We start from the raw sequence: 22696 nt of genomic DNA, 5'->3' as shown, positions 1-22696 counted from the left end.
TATGCTTAACAAATTGTATTTAAGCCCCTCTACTAAATGGACATCAGAAATAGTAGTGGTAGAGGGATTACCTACACTACCTTTGCCAAGTATAGCTCCTTTGTTATTGTCTCCATAAGTAACATATCCCTTCTTCTTTGCTTTGAAGTCTATAAAAAGCGATATGTCACCGGTCATGTGCCTTGAGCAACCGCTGTCAAGAAACCATCTCCTATCTACGGAAGCAAGGCACTCATCCTACAATATCAAAAGAGAGAAGTTAGTACCCAATTTTCATTGGGTCCAAGTGGGTAAGTGCTAACATGGTTGCCTTTTGGCTTCCATTGATAAATACCTTTAGGAACAAGAAATCTCCTAAAGTTGCATTTCTCAATGGTATGGCCAGCACGACAACAATAATGACATAAACCATGATGATGTGTTTGTTTATTCTTGTTCATTAAATCCTTTGGAATAAAAGAGTATTTTGCATAAGGTGGATTTAATGACTTCTTAAACAACCTAGAGTCAACGACATAAGTAACCTTAGGTTGTAAAGCTTTTTCCAATTTGACCTTGAGAGTGTTTACCTCTTGTTGCCAAATATGACAAGCTTCACAATACCCAACTTTACTACATCCATCAATGTCAATATTTTTTGAATTTTCTACAATACTAGCTTTTAACCATTCTAAATCTTTTTCAGCTTTGTATACTTTACCTTCCAAAAATGAAAAATTTTGTTTATCGGAAGATAATCTTTTAAAAGCATCTACAACTTCGTTATGCAGTTTTTCAAAAGCTATTTTCAGTTCAGAAAAAGACATAGAAGAGAAATTATTATAATAGGCTTGTTTTACCTTTTTATCATTGATTTTCTTCTTGTGGTAGGACAGATTTTTGGTGTGAGCCATAAGGCACAGATTTGCGGTTTCATCACTATCACTTGAACTTTGTGTGCTTGATGAATCACTATCACTTTCCCATGCAATGTAAGCTCTTCTTTGTTTGTTGTACCCTTTTGGTGGAGCTTTTCCTTGATCCTTATACTTCATAGGACAATCTGTTTTATAATGTCCAGATTTACCACAATTAAAACAAGATCCTTTTCCTCTACTCTTCTTATTCTCTTCCTGTTTTGAATTTGTAGATTGTCTTCGAAACTTCATGAGGTTTTTGTCGGAATGCTTGACTCCATTCTTTCGAATGAATCTATTATATCTCCTTACAAAAAGTCCCATTTCCTCATCATCCGAATCTTTGTCACTTTGCTCTTTTCGTGAGGACTTAAAGCTAGAGGCCACAAGAGCTATTGGCTTCTTCTCTCCCTCTTTGTCTCTCTTCTTCTCCTTTTCCTTCTTACTTTTGTTCTCAAACTTTTCAAGACTTTCTAATGCTTGCTGATGTTCTTCCAGCTTTCCAAACAGAGTTGTAATCGTAAGTGTCGTTAGATCGTTGGCTTCCTTAATAGTTGTTACTTTAGGTTGCCATTCCCTGCTAAGACATCTCAGAATTTTATTAGTATTTATTTCATTGGAAACAGGTTTTCCAAGTGCATTCAAACAATTAGTGAGATGAGTAAATCTCTTTTGCATGTCGGAGATAGATTCTCCTTGTTTCATGCGAAAGAGCTCAAACTCTTGATTGAATGTGTTAATGCGGGACTATTTTACTTCAGTAGTACCCTCATGGGCAACTTCTAAAGCATCCACATTTCTTTAGTTGTCGTGCAATGGGATACCCGATAATACTCATCAACACCAAGTGCTGAAATTAGCATATTTCGAGCTCTCCAATCACTCGACCACTTTTTCTCATCTTTCTCATTCCAATCACCTTCTGATTTAGGAACTATGGCGCCAGCCGCATTTGTCATAGTAATTTGAAAATGACCATTTTCAATGGCAGCCCATACTAGCCTATCAACAGAATTTATATGAACTCGCATGCAGTCTTTCCAGTAGCCGTAATTTTCACCGTTGAAAATCGGCGCTCTATTATACGCCCCCTTTGGGTCAGAATCCATATCATTACAGGCAGCCACAGAACACCAGCGAACCGGCGCTCTGATACCACTTGTTAGACGGTGTGGCTAGTGATCGAGAGGGGGGGTGAATAGATCACCTCTTTTAAAATAAACGGATTTAAAAATTCTTATCAGAGTTATTGATACTTAGCGGAAAATTACAGTCCCGAATCGACTTCCGTCTATTCTGAACCGCTACTAGAAAACCGGACACGCGAATTAATTGCTGGATTTGAATAAGAACGATAGAGATTATTAACACCAGAATATTATCAAATCAAATGCACTTATCACTAAATTCTAATTCCAATGAATAAAACTCAGCTGACAGTTTTGTCAAACATTTGGTGTGTATGTGATCAATGATGAACAATGGTGGAGTTTAGATAAAGAAGTTTTCTTGCCACTATTGTATCACGAAATGTACAGCCACAATACACCAATTGAAATAACAAAACTGTTGAAAACGTAAAGAGAGATAAGGAAAGAATACGATACGCAGAGATTTGGTAAGGAAGTTCCCCACTGTCGTCCTCACGTGTGGGTACGTCTCCCTCTCAATTTCAAATGAAATTGAGAACTGTTATAATCAATAATGTCGAATTCGTTGATACAAGGTTACAATACAAAGGCAGAAGTCTAAATCCCAAGATCTTCTTCTTGTATAAAACCTCCACTTGATCTGAGCTCGATCAAGAATTTCCTGCAAGAAATTGCAAACAATTCACCGGTTCCACGACCTGTTTGCGAAATTCCCCAATTTCCAAACCCTACGCTACAGCTGAATTTGTTCTGCAAACGTGACTAACAAACCCGCAAGAACACTCCAGTTCTTGAAGGACAAACCATTTGGTTTTTCCTCGAAACCCCCTTCAACCTTCAACTCGGCTAGATCCTCGATCGTTCCACTGAACACCTCAGCTAGATCCTTGATCGTTCCACTGAACGTTATCTCGTTGATCCTTTAATCCAAAGAACAAGAATGATTATGTGTTGATGTTCTTGAAGAAAATAGATTGAGAAGATGAAGAATATGAAGTCTCTTTCAGGTTTCTAACTGCTCAAACAATTGCTGCTACACACTCCTTTGATTTGTGTTACAACTGTTTTTCACTTGTGAATTTGTACTATATCACTGAGCTGTCAAAATACTTCTTATATGTGAAAGACAGAAGCTGTTAGTAGACAAAACAGAATTATGTATTGATACAAAAGATTATGCATTGATACATGCTGTAGCTTTGATTGATTTTAGAGAATTAATACAAGCATGTATCGATACAAAGCTCGTATGTATCGATACATAGAATATTTTAACTAAGCATGTATCGATACAAAGCTCGTATGTATCGATACATAGAATATTTTAACTAAGCATGTATCGATACAAAGCTCGTATGTATCGATACATACTGAAGCAAAAACGTTTTGTGATTTAAAACAAATTTATGTATCGATGCAGATGAACATGTATCGATACATACTGACACAAAACAGTTTTTATGAGTTCTTTTAAGAAATGTATCAATGTGGATCTTTATGTATAGACACGAAACAATAGTATAGGCTAAAAACACAAATGAAACATGTAAAATAATGCACAACCAACAATTAGACAATGATCACACAATTTGCTATCATTCAAAACTTATTCAAAGTAAAGAATTTGCTCACAGTACAATGCATTCATTGTTGCATATGTATTGAATGATTATGCTGATATTGTCAATTAAGAATACTTTTGTGGTGTGTGCAAAAGAATTGTGTTGAATAACTATTGATGTTTGTTTAGGCTACCCTTGCATTCTTTTGCAGCATCATATATTTTGAGCATATTCTCACCCTTTTTATGTTTGTGTGATTCTATGCTCCTTCTTGGGGTACATATGAGCAGGTAAATGAGTAGCTTGTTAGAAGCTGAAGGATGACGTTGAGGTTGTTATTCTTTTCCCTGTTTTACGCGATTATTTAGACTTCATTTCTCTGATCTGTAACACCGAGCAGACAAACATTTTTACTTATTATTATTTTGATATCGTTGTTGTGAGTATTAGACCTTCTAAATCTGTATGTTATGCATTGTTGAATTACTTTAATTGAATAATTTTCCGCTGTGATGAGCCTACGTAAAGGTGAGTTTGTTATGACAGGTGTTTAAGTATTGCATGTTTTATCTAACCCAGCAGGCTTATGTTCTGTTTGAGTGACACCATATGTGTTTAATTGTTTTATTTTCATATTACTCCATGTTGGGGTTGTTAGGTTGTTATATAGTGGTATCAGAGTAGGTCGATCCATCTGACAAGGTTTTTGGCTTGATAATTATTCCTTTGTATGAGACGAGTGTGTGAACACTGTCGATGTGTTGTTTATTCTAATGTTTATTTGCTGGTGTGCAGAGTAATGGCAAGAAGAAAGGATCACGCAATTGTTGATGCTTTGGATTCAGTGGCTCAGGCGCTGTAGGGTCAGGTGAATCAGGCTGGTGATGAGTTCCGTGGATTTGGGAAATTTCAGAAAAACAACCCACCGAATTTAAAGGGCATATATGATCTAGAGGGTGTGTAGGCATGGCTCAGATAGATTGAGAATATTTTTCGAGTGATGGCTTGCACTGAAGTTCAGAAGGTGTAGTTCGGTACTCACATGTTATCAAAAGAGGTCGAAGACCGGTGGGATAATGCGCGTTAGAGACTGGAGGATGTTGGTACTGATATTACTTAGGATGTGTTCCAAGTTCATTTTTTAGAGAAGTAATTTCTTGAGGATGTACACAGTAAGAAGGAGATTGAGTTCCTCGAACTCAAGAAGGGAAATATGAAAGTTGATGAGTATGCTGCTAAGTTCAAAGAGCTGGTGAAGTTTTATCCACAGTACAACGGTGTAGTTGTTGAGGGGTCGAAGTGTATCAGGTTTTAAAGTGTATTGTATCTTGAGATCAAGCAAGGTATTGGTAATCGAGAGGTTCTCCAATTTCATATACTAGTGAATAAGTGTATGATATATGATAAGGATAACATGACATGTTATGCTCACTATAAGAGTCTTAGGGTGAGGAAAGGGAAGAATCAATATTGTGGGAAACTGTATATTCCTCTAGCTGGAAAGGGAAGTAGAGGGCTTTATATGAGAAAAAACTAAGTGGGGGATTAGACTCCTGCTTCTATCAAATGTTTCAAGTGTGACGAGTTGGGCCAATGTGATAATGAATGTAGGAATAACGTTTTGAGGTGCTTCAAATGTGGGAAAATAGGTCATTATATTGCAGATTGCAAGAGCGATGGGCCAATTTGTTATACTGGTGGCGAGCAAGGTCACATTAGTATGAAATATCAGAAGCCAAAGAAGGTTTAGTCTGGAGGGAAAGGTTTTGCTTTGACTGGATCAGAGACTACTAGCTAAGACAAATTGATTTGAGATACGTGTTTTATTAATACTATTTCGTTGATGGGTGCAACGTATTCTTTTATTTCACTTGATTATGCTGGCAGATTGGATTTGAATTTGTCTTCTATGGTTGGGAGTATGGTTATCAATACCCCAACTAATAGTTCGGTTACAACGTCGTGGGTGTGTTAGAATTTTCTATTGATCATCTACAATAAGAGTTTTGGGATGGACTTAGTCTGTCTACCGTTGAATCAAATAGATATTATCCTTGGAATGAACTAGTTGGAATTCAACCATGTTCATATCAACTATTTCGATAAGTCATTGTTATTTCCAAAGTTTAATGCAAGTGACGAGTTGTTTGTGTCTTCTAATCAAGTGGATGAGTTTATGAAGGAGGAGGTTGAGGTGGTTATAATATTAGATTCTATGAAGGCGGAAATAAAATTTCTGTTTGATGAGTTACTTGTGGTGTGCAAATTTCCAGAAGTCTTTCCATATGATATCAGTGATTTGTCACTAGGGCGCGAGGTTGAGTTTGCTATAGACATAGTAATTGGTACTGGTCCTGTGTGGATGGCTCCGTATAGAATGTCCGCTTCAAGTTGAGTGAACCTAAGAAACAATTGGAAGAGTTATTGGAGAAGATTTTTGTTCGACTGGGTGTTTTGCCATGGGGAGCGTCGTTTTTATTAATTAAGAAGAAATAGGGTAGCATGAGATTGTGCATTGATTATAGATAGTTGAACAAAGTTACGATTAAGAACAAGTATCCACTTCCGAGGATTGATGATTTAATGGATCAGTTGGCCGGTGTGTGTATTCAGTAAGATTGATTTGCATTCGGGTTATCATCAGATTCATGTGAAACCAGAAGATATTTCAAAGACTGCGTTCACAATGAGGTATAGTCATTATGAGTATTTAGTGATATTGTTTGGTGTGTCTAATGCGCATTGAGTGTTTATGGAGTACATGAATAGAGTATTCCATTCGTACTTAGATCAGTTTATAGTGGTGTTCATCGACGACATTTTGATATATTCTAAGTTTGGTGCAGAGCATCTAAGGGTTGTTTTGCAGACCTTGCAGGAGAAGAAGTTGTATGAGAAGTTTTCTAAGTGTGAGTTCTGGTTGCGAGAGGTGAGTTTCCCCGGGTATGTGATTTCTAGTAGTGGTATTGTTGTCAATCCATCGAAGATAGATGATGTGTTGCGGTGAGAGACTCCGAAGTGTTACGGAGATCAAAAGTTTTCTTGGTTTGGCTGGTTATTATAGAAGGTTTATTGAAGGATTTTTGAAGTTAGCATTTCCTTTAACTGAGTTGACTCGAAAGGGTTAAACTTATGTGTGGGATCTGCATTATGAAGTGATTTTTCAAGAACTCGAGAACAAGTTGATGTTTGCTCCAATTTTGATTTTGCGAATCCAAGTGAATCGTGTGTTGTGTATTGTGATGCTTCGAAGATGGGTCTAGGTGGTATATTGATGCATAATGGTCGGGTTATGGCTAATGTTTCTAGGAAACTGAAAGTTCATGAAAGGAATTATCATACGCATGATCTAGAGTTGGCAGTCATGCTATTTGTGTTGAATATTTGGAGGCATTATATGTGTGGTTCCAGATTTGAGGTGTTCAGTGATCGCAAGAGTTTGAAGTATTTATTCAATCAGAAAGAGTTTAATATGAGACAGAGGAGATAACTCGAATTTCTGAAGGATTATGATTTTGACATGAGTTACCATTCGAGTAAAACCAGTGTTATAGATGATCTTTTGAGTAGGAAGTCATTGCATATGTCGGTGCTGATGGTTCGAGAATTATAGTTGATTGAGCAATTCAGAGATATGAGTTTGGTATGTGAGAATACTATTAACAGTGTGAAGTTAGGCGTGTTAAAGTTGGCTAGTGGTATCCTTGAAAAGATCAGAGAAGGTCAGAAGGTTGATTTAGGATTGATTAATCGTCTAATGTTAATCAATCAAGGAAAAGGAGGTGATTTCAGGATCGATTAGAATTGTGTGATGAGATTCATAGATAGGGTTTATGTACCAGATGGGCCAGAATTTAAGAAGAGTATTCTTAAGGAAGATCATAGAAGTGGTCTGAGTATTCATCTCGGTGCCACTAAAATGTATCAACATTTGAAGAAAATGCTTTGGTGGCTGGGAATGAAGAAGGAAGTAATTGGGTTTATTTATACTTGTTTGACTTGTCAGAAGTTGAAGATTGAACATTAGAAGCCATTAGTTCTGATGCAATCATTGACAGTTCCTGAGTGGAAATGAGATAGTATTTCCATAGATTTAATGTGAGTTTTCCGAAGACGACGAAGGGATGTGATTCCATTTGGGTTATCGTTTATAGGTTGACTAAATCGAATCATTTTATTTCGATTAGGATTACCTTTGCAAAAATTAGCCGAGTTGTATGTTGAGAAGGTTGTTAGCCTGCATGGTATTTCGTCGAGCATTGCTTTGGATAGATATCTGACGTTCACATCGAAGTTTTGACAGAATTTGCAAAAAGCGTTGGATACTAAGTTGAAGTTGAGTTCGACTTATCACCGGCAGACAGATGGTCAGACGGAGAGAACCATCTAATCTTTAGAGGATTTGTTAAGGGCATGTGTGCTAGAACAAAGAGGTGTTCGGGATAGCTACTTGTATATGATGGAGTTCACTTACAACAACAATTTTCATTCTAATATTGAGATGACACCGTTCGAGACTTTGTATAATATAAGGTATAAGACACATTGTGTCGGTATGAATAGATGAAAGTGCCTAAACTCATTCAACAAATAACCAAATTAAATTATTTTATGCATTTTTATCTTTATTACTTTATTTTTATATATTTGGTAATTTAGTAACATAACATCTCAGCACATCATATTAAATATTCTTTTCTTTGGAGTAGTTAAAAAATCTAAAAAATAAAGAACATTGTTCCTCCATCACTTAAAAAACTACTATTAAAAACTATTACTCGATCTCCAACTAACTTTTTTCTTGGACAATAAATAAATTGTTTTAACTTGTATTTCTGCCATAGCAGAACTATATTTAAGAAGAAGAGTAATTGCAAGCTAATGTTTTTATTTTATAAAACAAGATCAAGAAATTAAAATTCTCTATATTTGCGAAAATCTCGCTTTCATAAATTACTCTATTAGTGACCGTTGGATCGAAATCATACTATAGATTCGAAGATTAGGATTTTAATTTTTGTTATAAAACAATTTGCTTAAAATCTGCCTTGTTCAATCTTAATCCAACGGTCAACCATCTTATATAGTTGAAGTTCCCCAGTCAATTGAAGAGGGAAAAACATGCACAACAACCCACTTGAATTAGGTCATGAATAGGACATTTTATTATTTTACATAACCATATAACATTTGGAGATAAAAGAAGGATCATAGTTTAAAGTAGAGATTCCATGTGTCACCAAAAACTATGGATTTTTTCTACAAGGAGGCCAAATGGAATCAACAAGTTAGAGCCAAGTTAATGATATTTTCATTTTATAAAGTTAAAAGTTTGACAAATTTTAGTGGGAAGAAAATTAAAGGTTGGTAGCTTTTATAATGGCCACACTCCTGCTTATTGTATAGCACTTATCATAAGTACTTTTCACTTCTTTCTTTGGTCACCATTTTCTTCCACTCCTAACTATGCTCTTAACCATGTTTAGTTTAACTTTTAATGGCAACAATAAAAATATGTAGCCTTTTTTATTTCACTATTTTATTAGCACAATAGATGTGTCCCAATTTGTTAGGACTTGTCATCATTGAATATTCTCTAGTATTAAAATATTTGAAATCCTAACATATCTCTAATCACACAATCTAATGTCACTAATGCTACTTTAGCATGCTTAGTATTGATGTTATCATGAATACCTCTTAAAAAAACATATATTTGGTGTCTGACCATCTGACGTATCAATGTCGTGGTTGATGTCTATGTAAGTATTTTATACGTTAAGATTAATGATATTTAGTGAAATAATGTTTATAAATAAATTTATACTGGGGTGGAAGTTTTATCAAAAACTCATTAAGCTACTTGCTATCGGGTCGTTTTTATCATATCACTAGGTCAAACTTATTCTCGACAATGTGCTAAAAGTCTTATATCAAATAAAGTTATAAGTAAAGACAAGTCTCGCTTCAAAATTTTGGTTTTGTAAAAGTCGATTAGATTCGACCCAAATTCGAAAAAATCTTAAATCAACCTAACAAGAACCTAATAATTGAGATACTATAATTAGAAATCATTTTGGGTGCATGCTGATGAAACAAGTTATATTTGGCACTTGAGATTTGAGATATCAAACATATTAATTTATTTCTCATTCACATGGACACATAAGAATCTAACAATAAACTCTTAAAACATGTAAAAGTTTCTTCAAATATAACTAAACTATGTAGTTTATCACTAACTTTGGCCTATATAGAATCATAATGTTAAAAGCATGAAGCTTAAATTTTCCAAGTTAACTCAAGAGAAGAAGCTACCATTGTTTATCAATCACAGTTTTTGCTAAGTGTGTCCTAACCTACCATTTACCATTGCACCTCTTAATCGCTACGGTTACACGACGAAGAGTCGATTCCGATGGAGTTTGGTTGTTGTAGAAGACGAATAAGGGACCAAAACACATCTATCCTTGTCACATGTCTATTTGCCTGTTGCAAAATATGTAAACCAGCACTTAGTAGAGGATAAAATGACCTATCAAATTTACGAAAATCGCGTATGCAACCGTTATTCGATTTAGTTACCTCAACGATAAAGCGCGCCCATAGTTTCTTCTTCCGTAAATCCATCTTTGCTTTCAAGATATTCAGCCCGAAACCTCTGATTAGGTCGACTATCTCAAGGAAGAAGCCTTGATCCTCGCAAAGCATCTGCAACATAAGAATGCTAATGAATTCGGAAAGCGAAGATCGTTAAAAAATTTCAGACCATATATGTTTTTATTCGGTTTCTTACCTCGATAAGCATTTGGCCGGGCGGATTCATGTCCTCGACTATAATTGGACATAACATTGTTGGGTTTGATACTTCAAATGCCCATGTAGCACCATGGTTTTTGTCTTTTGGAATCACTCCAGTTGCTTGATCAATAAGCTATTCATGCAACAAAAAGTTCCAATATCAATTATGATAATGACTAATGAAGATTAAGCATATGCTTAGTTAAAAAAGTTGAAATTAGTTTGATTAGAGTTAGTTACCTTTGGCTCATTAGGCTCTTGTAATTTGTCTGCATATTTGATGACACTTCCTAAGAAAAGCATGTATCGGATCGTGCGGTCTAACAACGAATCGATGCTACACTGTCGAAAAAATCATGAACACATTTATCAGAAAGTTATATGAGAATCTTTATTGTTAGTACAAGTGAATTGAGGCTTTATTTACCTTTCCACCATGAGGTATGATTCCTCTCAACTCTTTAATACAGTCTTGAATCTGCTGCCGATCTTTTGGCCGACGAGTGCTTTCCCCCGGTTTAGCCTTCTTCTTGGTGTACTTTGCAGGTTGTTCGGGTCTTTTCGCGTGTGCCGGAACGGCCCTCTTAACGTTGATGCGGTTTCGATCATTAACCGATATTGCAACTTGTAATTTTGAGAATGTATCTTTCTTAGTTAAAACACTATTCGACTCCGCCAAATCGGAAACCGGATGCATCAAGTTTGATCCCGTAAGGTTTGCGAAATGAACTTGAGTTCTTTTCGTAGGCGAAAACTCTACCATCTGTTTTTTGTTAGACGATAACTCGTTTTCAAAATTTGAACTGCTAAAAGGATTGTTGTAATTCGCTTCGCCTCTCAAAAGCTCTTCAAGTCCTAACTCTGCGAATAGCCTCTTCCGAGTATTATCGGTCGGTGTACCGGTATTTAACTCGGACACGCATTCAGAAAAGGCGATATTATCATTACAACTAGCATTCACCATTGGTGTAAGTAAATTCCCCCACAATTCGCTACCTTGATCACTTCCCAAATCAAATTCCGTGTTGTCCAAGAAATCATTCTCGGAACTATGGATTACTACCGATGTTTCTTTCTCGGCCAGGCCAGGATCAGAGCGAGTAGGATTAAACTCTACCGGTTCAGAAAGGGTGTTTTCCAGTTGAATCATTGTTTTGCAGATAGTAGTCTCGTCTGGAGAAGGATCGAACCATTCGCAAAGATCATCCACGGAGCCGAACTTCAAAAACTCTTCCAACATATCGACCGGCTCTAAACTATTAGAGATTATTCCATTCAGTGTATTTGAACTTGATGGCAAATCAGCTTCTGTCGCAACATTAACCATCGAACTTTGTATATTTTCTCGAAACGAAACTTCTTGTGCCATTGTTTCAGATACAAATTGTTGCAACAATGAATCAAAACAAGAATTTTCCTCGAATTCTAATGATGTCACCCTTTCTTCAGAAGAAAAAACTTCTCTCAGATCTTTATAGTTTTCATCATTAGTCGATCTGAGATTCCAATCACATGAATTTTCAGCAGAAAACGAAGCTAGCAATCCATCGATACCCTCGCTCGTAAAATCCATCGATAAAACTGCATTTTCTGAACCGTTTAATAACCCGACTTCATCTATCTCCTCGAGTAAACTTTGTGTTTGATCCAAAAAATCCATTGTCTCCAAAACCTTCTTTCTTGATCCAAACTGTGCCACTCCAAATGCTTTGACAGGTATGGCCACAATTGTCTGCAAAACACAATTTCTCATCAATATAAATTTCTAACAGCTTAATACGGTATCGCGCGACATTTCACCAAAAGTATCAAATTTTATTACCTTAATCATTCCAGAGTTGAATTGTTGAAACACACCAGAATCATCCTGCAGAAACAATAAGAACAAGAAATGAAATTTGTCCACGCAAAAGCGCGAGTTCAAACCCGCGACATCTCAATAGGCCATTTGACCAAAAAATCGAGAGAAGATTGAATCTGAAATTACTTAGTTGAAATTGAAAATTATACCTCACAACTAACTGAATGTAACCAACTATACTTTCCTGTGAAAGCAGCTTCACCAACAATTCTACATAAAAATATGGTTGGAACAAAGATCAATCACACACACAGCGAAATTTTTCGACGAAGATCAGTCATCGAAAAAGCCGTCTATATTTCACACAAATAAATAAAAATAGTGAGAAAGAACATACCCTTCACCAAGCAAATGCACTAGTGGAACCATGTTTTGAATCTCTTCTCTTAATTCTTCCTCATAGTATGCTTCTTCCACATTCAACAACCTATAAGAATAACGAATTTCAAACATGCAAGTAACATCTAAGAAAGATAAAAAATAAAGAAATGTGAAACAACAAGTTTCTTACATAGGATTTGTTTGATGAAACCGCCACAAAATGGCATAAGACCAACCGTCACCATAATCACAAAGAGTCTTAAGCTTGTTCCTTAAACTAACAGGCATTGTCATTTCCATTTGCACCTTAACTAAATGGTTATTTATGGATATATTTATTTCTATCTATAAACATGAAAATGATGAACAGAAAAAATGGTGAATATTTTTAACTTAACAAACACAGAAATGTTAAGTGTTAGTAAAACCGAACACAACACAATGGGTGTCAAAGGAATAAAAGTGGAAAACAAAAACACCAAACAAAAATGTTGTCAGGTTTGTCTTGTCTCCTTTTTTTTCTTCCAATCATTTCTTTAATATAATAATGTGTAATCTTCTAGATATCACCTTAATTATAAGAATTTAATTTTATAATCATAGAATATTGTTTAAATCTTTTTTTTTATTATTTATTTTAGGGACAAGAAAACCAACATTCAATAGTAGATAGTACAATTTCTTTTACCTAGCTTCCAATTTCCAATACAATTTACAACATAAACTTCCCCACCATTGGGTCCCACTCATTTCAGAATATCACTTTTGTTCTTTATTATGTCATCTGTCTATAATTGTTCATAATTTCAAATATTCTCCAACAACAAAATATTTCTTTTTCTTTTTTTATTATTATAATATTAATTGGGATATTCAAGTTATATACTATAAAATAATACTTGTAAAAGTAAGAGGAGTTTTTGCATTTACTGTAACTTTTATTATCAGTTTACTACTACTTTCATGTATGCCTCTAAATATAATTTTAGGATTAACTAATTAATTATTTTTTTGGTGAAGTTAATTAATTACAAATTTTGAAAAGAAAAATGATGAGGTATTAATTGAATTTGGAAAAATTGTGGCCATTATTTTGTGGTTATTGAGCTGATACGCATGTATAATAGAGTTGAAAGATAAATAAGAATATATATTTAGAAATTTATTGTACTCGTGATTATATCATAAAATCATATTTTTTTACATAACTGATAACAATAATGGAAATAATTTCAATTTATGACTATTGAGTTTGAGTATCTTGTCTTCAATGTTTAAAACTGTGGCTCTTATTCCAGACCATTGTATAGTTGCCTAGATTATATTAGAATGGTAAGTTTTTTTCTTAAGAAAGGTCAATGAAGATATAAATTAAGATACTTATAAAAACAATTGTAAAAGAAGTGATAACAAAGAAAATTCAATGCAAAAAGTTAAATATAAAGAAATATTTATATATCACAAACTACACGTACATTTTTTACTAATAAATATTATCTCACGATTTTTTGCTCAACGGGATTTATTATTTTCATTTGGTTATGTAGTATTTGTAAGTTAATATTATCAGTTATACATATTTATTTTATGCTAAAAGCTAAAATATAATAGAATAGTGTACCAATTAAATATGATGACTTTAAGATGTGTTAGTCTAACTAAATTATTTATAAAAAAAATCAAAAAAAAGTTTATTAAAAAAATGAAGGACTTTAATTTTTAAAAAATTCATTTTTTTACTTATATTTACAATTAAAAAGAGTGGATTTATATACTCATAAAAGAACAGAATAAGAAGTTCACTTTAAAATTTGATTTAAATTTATAATATTTAGAATCGGTCACAAATTATTGTAACAGAAGGAGATAACTAATTGCAACTTAATCATACAATCAGGACTGCCCTTTTCCATATGCAGCATCTGGCCCCTAAATTCTGGAGGCCTAATTTTTTTTAATTACAAAAGTAGCAAATTTTACACCTATTTTTTAAATTACAGGTGTAAAATCATAATTTGTTTTCAAACGTCTATGATTTTATACCGAATGCTAACTAGGTGTAAAATCAAATTTTTAATTTAAGCCTATTTTTTTTAAAAAAAGAACAGATGTAGAATCACAATTTTTAAAATTATATATATATATATATATATATATATATATATATATATATATATATATATATATATATATATATATATATATATATATAATTTTAATTTAGTGTTTGATGAGATGAAATATTATAAATTAATTTTAAAATATTTTTAGTTGAAATTTTAATCTAAATATGAGTTGAGTTAATCACCAACATATTGTTATAAAAAAATTGATTTATTCCAATAAAATATATTCTAAAAACATATAAATAAGAAAAAAAACATTTGATATTACGTTTTTTATTTAATAGTGTCTATAGACTTTTATAAAATTATATAATTTTTTAAATTACTTATTCATTTTTTTAGTATTTTATGTTAATTTATAAAACTAAAAAAAAACTATATATATATATATATATATATATATATATATATATATATATATATATATATATATATATATATATATATAATATATATATATATATATATATAATATATATTATATATATATATATATATATATATATATATTATATATATATATATATATATATATATATATATATATATATATATATAAAATTGATTGAGATGGATAATCTTGTCATTTAATTATGATAAATATTGCATCACGTTATTGTGGTGTATCAACAATATAATAGGATAAAATAATTATATCACGTTATATCTCAATCTTATCATGTGCACTAAATCGATATTTAAAGAAGTAGTATGTTTCAAGCACAACTATCTTATCGAAATCAGTGTGAAACTTTAACTTAATATGATCATTGAAACAAATAATATCCCCATGAATCTCCTTTTTGTGATTTTCTAGTCGATCATCATTTCATAGGGGTATTCTTTGTTTCAATGATCATATTAAGTTAAAGTTTCACACTGATTTCGATAAGGTAGTTGTGCTCGAAACATACTTAGAAGCATCTTGCATTAGTTTTTTTAGCTCTGTTAGGAAATTATCAATCTTCTAAGGCATTCAAGATCTACGAATTTGTCATTAAGGAACTACTTGAACTAGGCACCTAATTAGAAAAATTAACTCCTCGGAGATGAAGAAGTTAATGAAGAAACATTGCCTTTGGAGGCAAGAAAAAGGGTTGAACTCCCAAAGCCCAATGAAGAGGTCTTCGAAACTGTCATAAGGAGGGGTCCCATGAAACATATTAGGATAGGGTTTGTTTTCCTAAGATCGTGTTGGATAGGTTTATCAAGTGTTTGCATGTCAAGGAAGATTTGTTTGCCTAGTCCTCTGAAGAAATACCTAACATAAACCCTGAGATCGTCTATGTGGCCCAACATCATCGAAAGAAAGTCACCACAAAAGGCATATGCAACCAAAAGGGTTATAAGGGATCTCTTGAAATTCAATCTTATAGCCTAAGTGAAAAACGCTACCTAGATATCAGATATTGTGTTGGTCAAAAGTCAAATAACAAGTGGTGCATGTGCATCAATTACTCAGATTTGAATTGAGTGTGTTCTAAGGACTCATACCTCTTACCAAATATAAACAAGATGGTGGATAACTCGTCCAGGGTTCAAACTTTCATCACTTATGGATGTGTATTCAACTACAACAAGATTCCAATGGATCCTTAATGATAGCAGTAAAACATCATTCATGACATACACAAGGAAATTTTGCTACAAAGGGATGCATTTTTTGTCTCAAGAATAAGAGAGCAACATACTAGAGATTGATGAGTGAGGTCTTCAAAGACTAGATCAGAAACATGTTGAAGGTATGCATGGAAAATATAATCCTAAAACCCAGTAAATAAGTATACCACACACTTGAAGGTCATCTTCAAGGAAGTCATGAGTCTCAACTTGCACTTGAATCCATAGAAGTACATATTTAGCATGAAGATTTAGAAATTCCTGTAGTGTTATCTCACCGAAAAGGAAATAGGAGTCAATTCAAATAAGTGACAAAACATGATCAACTTTGAAACCCTAGACTAAAGGAGGCATTCAACGACTAAACATGATGTTGATTTCATTACGAAGGTTCATCTTAATTTCTAATCTTCACATCCTACCATTTTGAAATTAGTGAGGAAATAAGACGTCTTTGAATGGATATCCAAGTGCAATACATCATTCACTAAGCTCAAAGAGGTTTTTTCTTAACTCTCCGCTCTCATGCAAATCAAAAATAGAACACCTCTCTTCATGTATTTTTATGTATCAATAGAAGCTAATGGGGTAATTTAGGTGCAAGAACATAAGGCATCCTTAAAGTCAATGTATTATATTATGAAGGTATTGTAAGGTACATAGGTATGATATATATATATATATATATATATATATATATATATATATATATATATATATATATATATAATATATATATATATATATATATATATATATATTATATATATATATATATATATATATATATATATATATATATATATATATATATATATATATATATATATATATATATATATATATATCACCACCGGTAGAGATGAGTGTGGATCCTTCCATCGAGTGTTTGCTTACCAGGGGAATGGATAACATGGATCTTTTACCAATAGATACTAGACATTTAAGATATCTATTTGTGGTCGTCAAATACTTCACGAAATGGATAGAAGTCAGGCCCTTGGAAAAGATGATCGGCCACAACACCATGTGTTTCATCAAAAGAAATGTCTTTGTCAAGTCTGACATCCTAGAGGTCTTTGTGATTGCAAATGGAACAAAGTTATATGGGTCTGAGGGTGTGGGCGTAGAAGCGCTAGTGGTGGTTTGTAGGCAAAACTTGAGCACTTAGGCACGACGCATCGGAGAAATCGATCTACGCACGATGTTATACGGCAGCGGCAGTGGCGCTCCCGTGGCCACATATGGCGATGGTCGCTCCTTAAGTTTGATTTTTCAATTTGGAAATAGGAAACACTTCGTGAAGTGAAGTGTTGCAGAATGCAAATAACCAATGTTTGGAAAGTTTTCCTGTAAGCGAAACAACTAAACATTTAGTAAAAGTGTTGCTAAAAAGGATGTGTTTCATCCAGGGTCAGAATCTTATGAAACAACACTAACTTGATCTATAAATTGATCCTTTCGAATTCAGAAAATCGAATTTACAAAACATACATCCTCTTCAATAATAATTTCAAATTTCATCTTCCCTACATTTCATGTTTTTATCGATCTTGTGCGAATTCAAAATAGACAAAATTATTTTAGATACTCTTACGCGTTTACTCTAAGACATTTGAGAGTGCTTGAAATATTATAAAACCTATTTTTCACAATTCAAACTTAGATCCATTAAGCATAGAAGCATTATCTAACAAAACTAATACATTTATCATCCTCCGACTATCTTCTTAGTTAACAAATGATTGAAGAATATATTCATCTGCATAATACATAAATTAAATAGGGACTTATATATATATATATATATATATATATATATATATATATATATATATATATATATATATATATATATATATATATATATATATATATATATATATAATATATATATATATATATATATATATATATATATATATATATATATATATATATTACATTAAAAAAGCTAATTGAATGTTGTTTCTTTTAAATTTATACACAATATTTTTAAAAACTAATAAATACATTTAAAAAAATCTAATTGAATATTTTATTTTAGTTGTTATATTATATTTTCTCCTACTTATTTTTCTGGTCATGCAGTGACAAACTCTTCTTTTATATTGGTTTTGCAAATTAGACGTGTTAAAATGACAAAATTATTCATTTGTTTTCATTTGATATTTTTTCTGAAATTTTTACGATATTGATGCCTCTCTTCTTAGATTTTACTTTTTTTATATACGTTCTCAAGTTGTTTAAGCTCTGTATTAGGATTTATATCCTCTTTAGGAGAAAACATGTACAACATCTCATTTAGAAAATACAAGACAATGTATGTATGAATATTTATCATTTTGAATAGATAATTATGTGAATGAGAATAGTCATATTGTGTTATATACTGGTGTTTTTTTTAATTATATGAATGAGATTATTATTTTTTGTTAAAAAATTAACAAAATGAAAAGAAAAAAAACTAGAATAAACTCATTTGTGACGGTTCAAACTTTTGCAAAAATATAACATTGCAACAATTTAAATTGTCACAAAAATATAAAGCAATGTCTCTTTATGGTGGTTTATAATTGTTGTGATATTTGAGACGCAGTATTACGAGAAATCGTTCTCACAACGGTTGGAAAAAGGATACCATCACGTCCGACCAACCGTTGTGAGGTAATGGATGGTTGTATGTATGCTCTTTTTCATCACGGGTGTCTAATCGTTGTTATAAACTAGATAGTGTGCTACCTATCACATCAGTTATATTAAATAACCATTGTGATATATATAGGTCTTGGGTTCGAAACTCAGCCGTAGCAATTTAATTAAAGTGTGAATAAATTTATTATTTCACCAGAGTTATTTATTCCAACCGTGGTGGTACATATATGAGTTTATTATAAAATATGTAAACCGTTTGTTTTTTCTTATCCCTCAATAAACATATACAACCATGCAAATTGATTTAGAAGATAATAATCTGAAAAATTAAATTATTTTTGAAAAATAACTTAGACGCTCTACTATTTTTTTAATTGCATGCATCTTGTAATTTATCTCTCGCTCTTTAACATATAAAATTTTGTTTAATGCTCCAAGTTCTTCAAAGCAAAATTCATTCTCTTATAGTTTATTTTGCAAAGTATCAATTTGTTGACTAATTTTGAGTCATCATCATCACTATCATCATCACTATTTTAATTGATGATGATGATGATTATGATGATAGTGATGAAGATGCTTCAAAATTTCTCAATAAATCTGATGTTTTACAATATAAAATAGAAGAAAATGAATCGTTGTTTTGAAGAACTTGGAGCATTGAACCAAATTTTATATGTTAAAGAATCAGAGATTAATTACAAGATGCATGCAATTCGAAAAACGTTGATCATCTAAGTTGGTTTTCAAATATAACTTAATTTTCATATTATCATTTTCTAAATAAATTTAAATGAATGCATATTTAGTAAGGGGTTAGTGACACAAGAAATCTGCATACGATATAATAAACTCAACTGGAATTAAAAAATGAGACAAACATTTTGAACAACAACAACAACATATCAATTCATAAAATGTTTCACAAACACGTCTTTTATTGAAAAGATTTGTGGCAAATAAATATGAAGAAATGATCTACTTGTCTCATAATGGAATCCATAATGAAAGGGGGATAAAGCTGATGAGAACGACAAACTTATGCCCATGATCTGAGTCTTTCACACATTTATGCCACTTTCATATTAGCTCAGTCCTCCTTGTATTTATTCTTCATTGCAACACAAATAATTTGTGAACCACACCTAAAAATCAAAATGTATATTATCATGTTAACCTGATTTGAAAACATAAACTAGCATGAGATTGTAATCCTACAAACAACATGTTAACCTAATTTGGAAACATCATGAGATCGTAATCCTACAAACAACATATTAACCTGATTTAGAAACATAAACTAGCATGAGATTAACAACATGTTAACATAAACAGAAACCCAATTAATGTCTAATACACTAGTGTCATACATGAAACAAATATGATAATTAAGGTTCATTTCAATAAGAGCGATTCAAGTAGAGATAACTCAAAAAATTACGAAAATCAATGCAAATGAAAACCCTAAACCCTAACCTTTTTGCCAAATGAAAATACGAAAATCATCCCAAATGAAAGCGTATGAAAAACAAAGAAAGATGGAAGAACCTAAATACAGAAAAATGGAAGAAAACCTATGAATAACATGGAAGAAAGCTTATGAAGAAGAAGAAGAAGAATGATAAAGCGTATGAACTTGACTACCTTTTAGTATGAACAATCTTATGAGTACGAGTTCGCTGCATGTGGAAGAGAGAGATGTTAGGGTTTTGTTTTGAGAGTAACGAATATTCTGTGCGAAAGCATGATATATATAAGTGTAAAACTTATCACCACGATTGTTAACAAAATACGTAACAAAATGTAAGTATAATTCACAACGGTTTCTGATAATAACCGTGATACAAGCTATTTTAATGTTAATATATTTATTAAACTATAACAAATATTTTTCAATAAAATAATATATCTTTCACAGCGGTCGTTATAAAGAACCGTTATAAAATGTCTTTCAATAAAATAATAAAATAATTCAAGTGGTTGTTATTAAGCTCTTAGTATGTTAGCACATACATAGCCAAAACATGAAAAGAACTACTAGCATTAGATCTGTTATTGTACATAAATTCAATGAGATTATACAATTTTTATAAACAAAAATAAAATATGTCCAAATATAAGGGTTATCAAAAATATATTGTATAGTAGTGACGTAGATTTTTAAATATCCATAGCAAAACAAATACTTTCGTTATAAAGTATTGGTAATCCCAAAAATAATTGTTTCAAAAGTCACTTTTTTTTCTCTTCTTTTTAGTGCTCTCAATCCAAACAACAATTACACTCTAAGCAGAAGATTGTAAACAAATTAAAGTAATAACAACATAAAATATAACATTAATGATTGAATGTGAAATAATGTATAATTTAGTACAATTTTTTTTTTAAAAAGGACATATAATAAAAACAGATAAGGTATTTAACATTTTATATATTCTTTCAATTATTTAAATTTATCTTTTTTATATTATTAATATAATTTTCTATAAAGTTCTTAATAAATATAAAATCAACTGAACATTTTATAATAAAAACAGGTAGAAAATTGATACTATGTTTAAACATTTTAAAATTATTTTTTTCAAATGAATCCCTTAATTACAAGAAAAGAATAGTGCACTTTTGAACTCATTTTAGACTAATTGAGGACTGAGCATGAGAAAGCTGACAAATCGACCCATTCTGCACCGCACAAAAACCTATATAAAATAAACTGTTCTAAATTCAACGTCCCAATGATTCTCAATCAATGGCTACAGCTAATAAATAAATAAAAGCTAAAAATGACTTTTCATATCACTATTTTATGATTGATACATACTAGTAACTTGGATTTACATAAACTTATAAGAGTTACTTCAACTTGTTCATACACGATAAATTGAAGGAACTGTGTAGATATGGTGGATCCTTTTTTTTTTTATAATGTTTTGCCCTAAAAGTTCAAAGCCAATGGATCCTTTTTTCATGTAATAAAAATTTATGGGAGTGGAAGAAAGAAAAGGTAAAGGGAATCTCACACTTTTACTGAGGTAGATAAAGGTGATAGTTACAGTTAACAGTTACTGGTCCAGTAGTACAAACACGACATAAAAGACACAGGCTTTAGTGACTTATGCATCCATAATGTTGTCTTTCAAAGTGAGACACAAAATGCTTGCCACTACTTTTCCCCGTACTGCGCGCACCGCAACTTCAAAGCTGTCAAACTCTGTTTTGCCCAAATAAGTATTGTTGGGTGTCAACATATAACTCATTTTAATAAATGAAATTCTTTCTTTTTTAACTTAGAAATTTGTAGTAATATTAGCTTTTAACTTGGACTCTCTTTTGGCCATTAAATAATTATGTTAGAGGAAGTTATATATTTCTATTGTTGATTCTATAATTCCTAAAAAAAACAAGTCTTAAATATATGATAGTTGTTGCTCCGACGTGGAACCAAAAATGTGTGGTGAAGTGACATAATAAAGTAAGCTTCTGATATAGTCGAGAGATAGTGAATTTTCAAAGTTAACACTCAAATGCACAAATCAGTTACTCAGTGAAAAATAGTTTGAGAGTGGGAATAAATTGAATACTTGAAATAACGCAATTTGATCTTTATATAAAGTAGACAATTAAATAGTCCACGTGTAATTCAACGTCTTGTATGGGTTTTCGTTCGATTAGATTCAATGGTGAAAGATGTAATGGAGGGCGC

At 32.0% G+C, this 22696-nt stretch overlaps 1 protein-coding gene across 1 annotated transcript; it reads right to left on the bottom strand.

Annotated features, from left to right (window-relative positions):
* Positions 1-9742: 9742 nt before the first annotated feature.
* LOC127097650 (transcription factor bHLH157) lies at positions 9743-13071 on the bottom strand. Its single transcript, XM_051036148.1, has 9 exons — positions 12783-13071; positions 12609-12698; positions 12421-12481; positions 12233-12277; positions 10838-12142; positions 10651-10752; positions 10406-10543; positions 10195-10320; positions 9743-10098 (listed from the first exon to the last, which is right to left on the bottom strand). Exons 1-9 carry the CDS (start codon positions 12890-12892, stop codon positions 9991-9993), a joined length of 2085 nt encoding a protein of 694 aa, XP_050892105.1. The 5' UTR covers positions 12893-13071; the 3' UTR covers positions 9743-9990.
* Positions 13072-22696: the final 9625 nt, after the last annotated feature.

Source organism: Lathyrus oleraceus, chromosome 6 (assembly GCF_024323335.1).
Source record: "Lathyrus oleraceus cultivar Zhongwan6 chromosome 6, CAAS_Psat_ZW6_1.0, whole genome shotgun sequence".
In the NCBI taxonomy this organism is placed as follows: Eukaryota; Viridiplantae; Streptophyta; class Magnoliopsida; order Fabales; family Fabaceae; genus Lathyrus; species Lathyrus oleraceus.
The sequence above is the reverse complement of the archived record's forward strand: the minus strand, read 5'-3'. Positions and strand labels throughout refer to the sequence as shown.

Excerpts from the sequence above, each read along its gene's own strand:
- LOC127097650 (XM_051036148.1), bottom strand. The coding sequence starts at position 12,892 with ATGGAAATGACAATGCCTGTTAGTTTAAGGAACAAGCTTAAGACTCTT. Across the intron at positions 10,753-10,837 it reads TCATACCTCATGGTGGAAAG|TGTAGCATCGATTCGTTGTT; the intron begins GTAAATAAAGCC and ends TTTTTTCGACAG. Across the intron at positions 10,321-10,405 it reads CCGGCCAAATGCTTATCGAG|ATGCTTTGCGAGGATCAAGG; the intron begins GTAAGAAACCGA and ends CTTATGTTGCAG.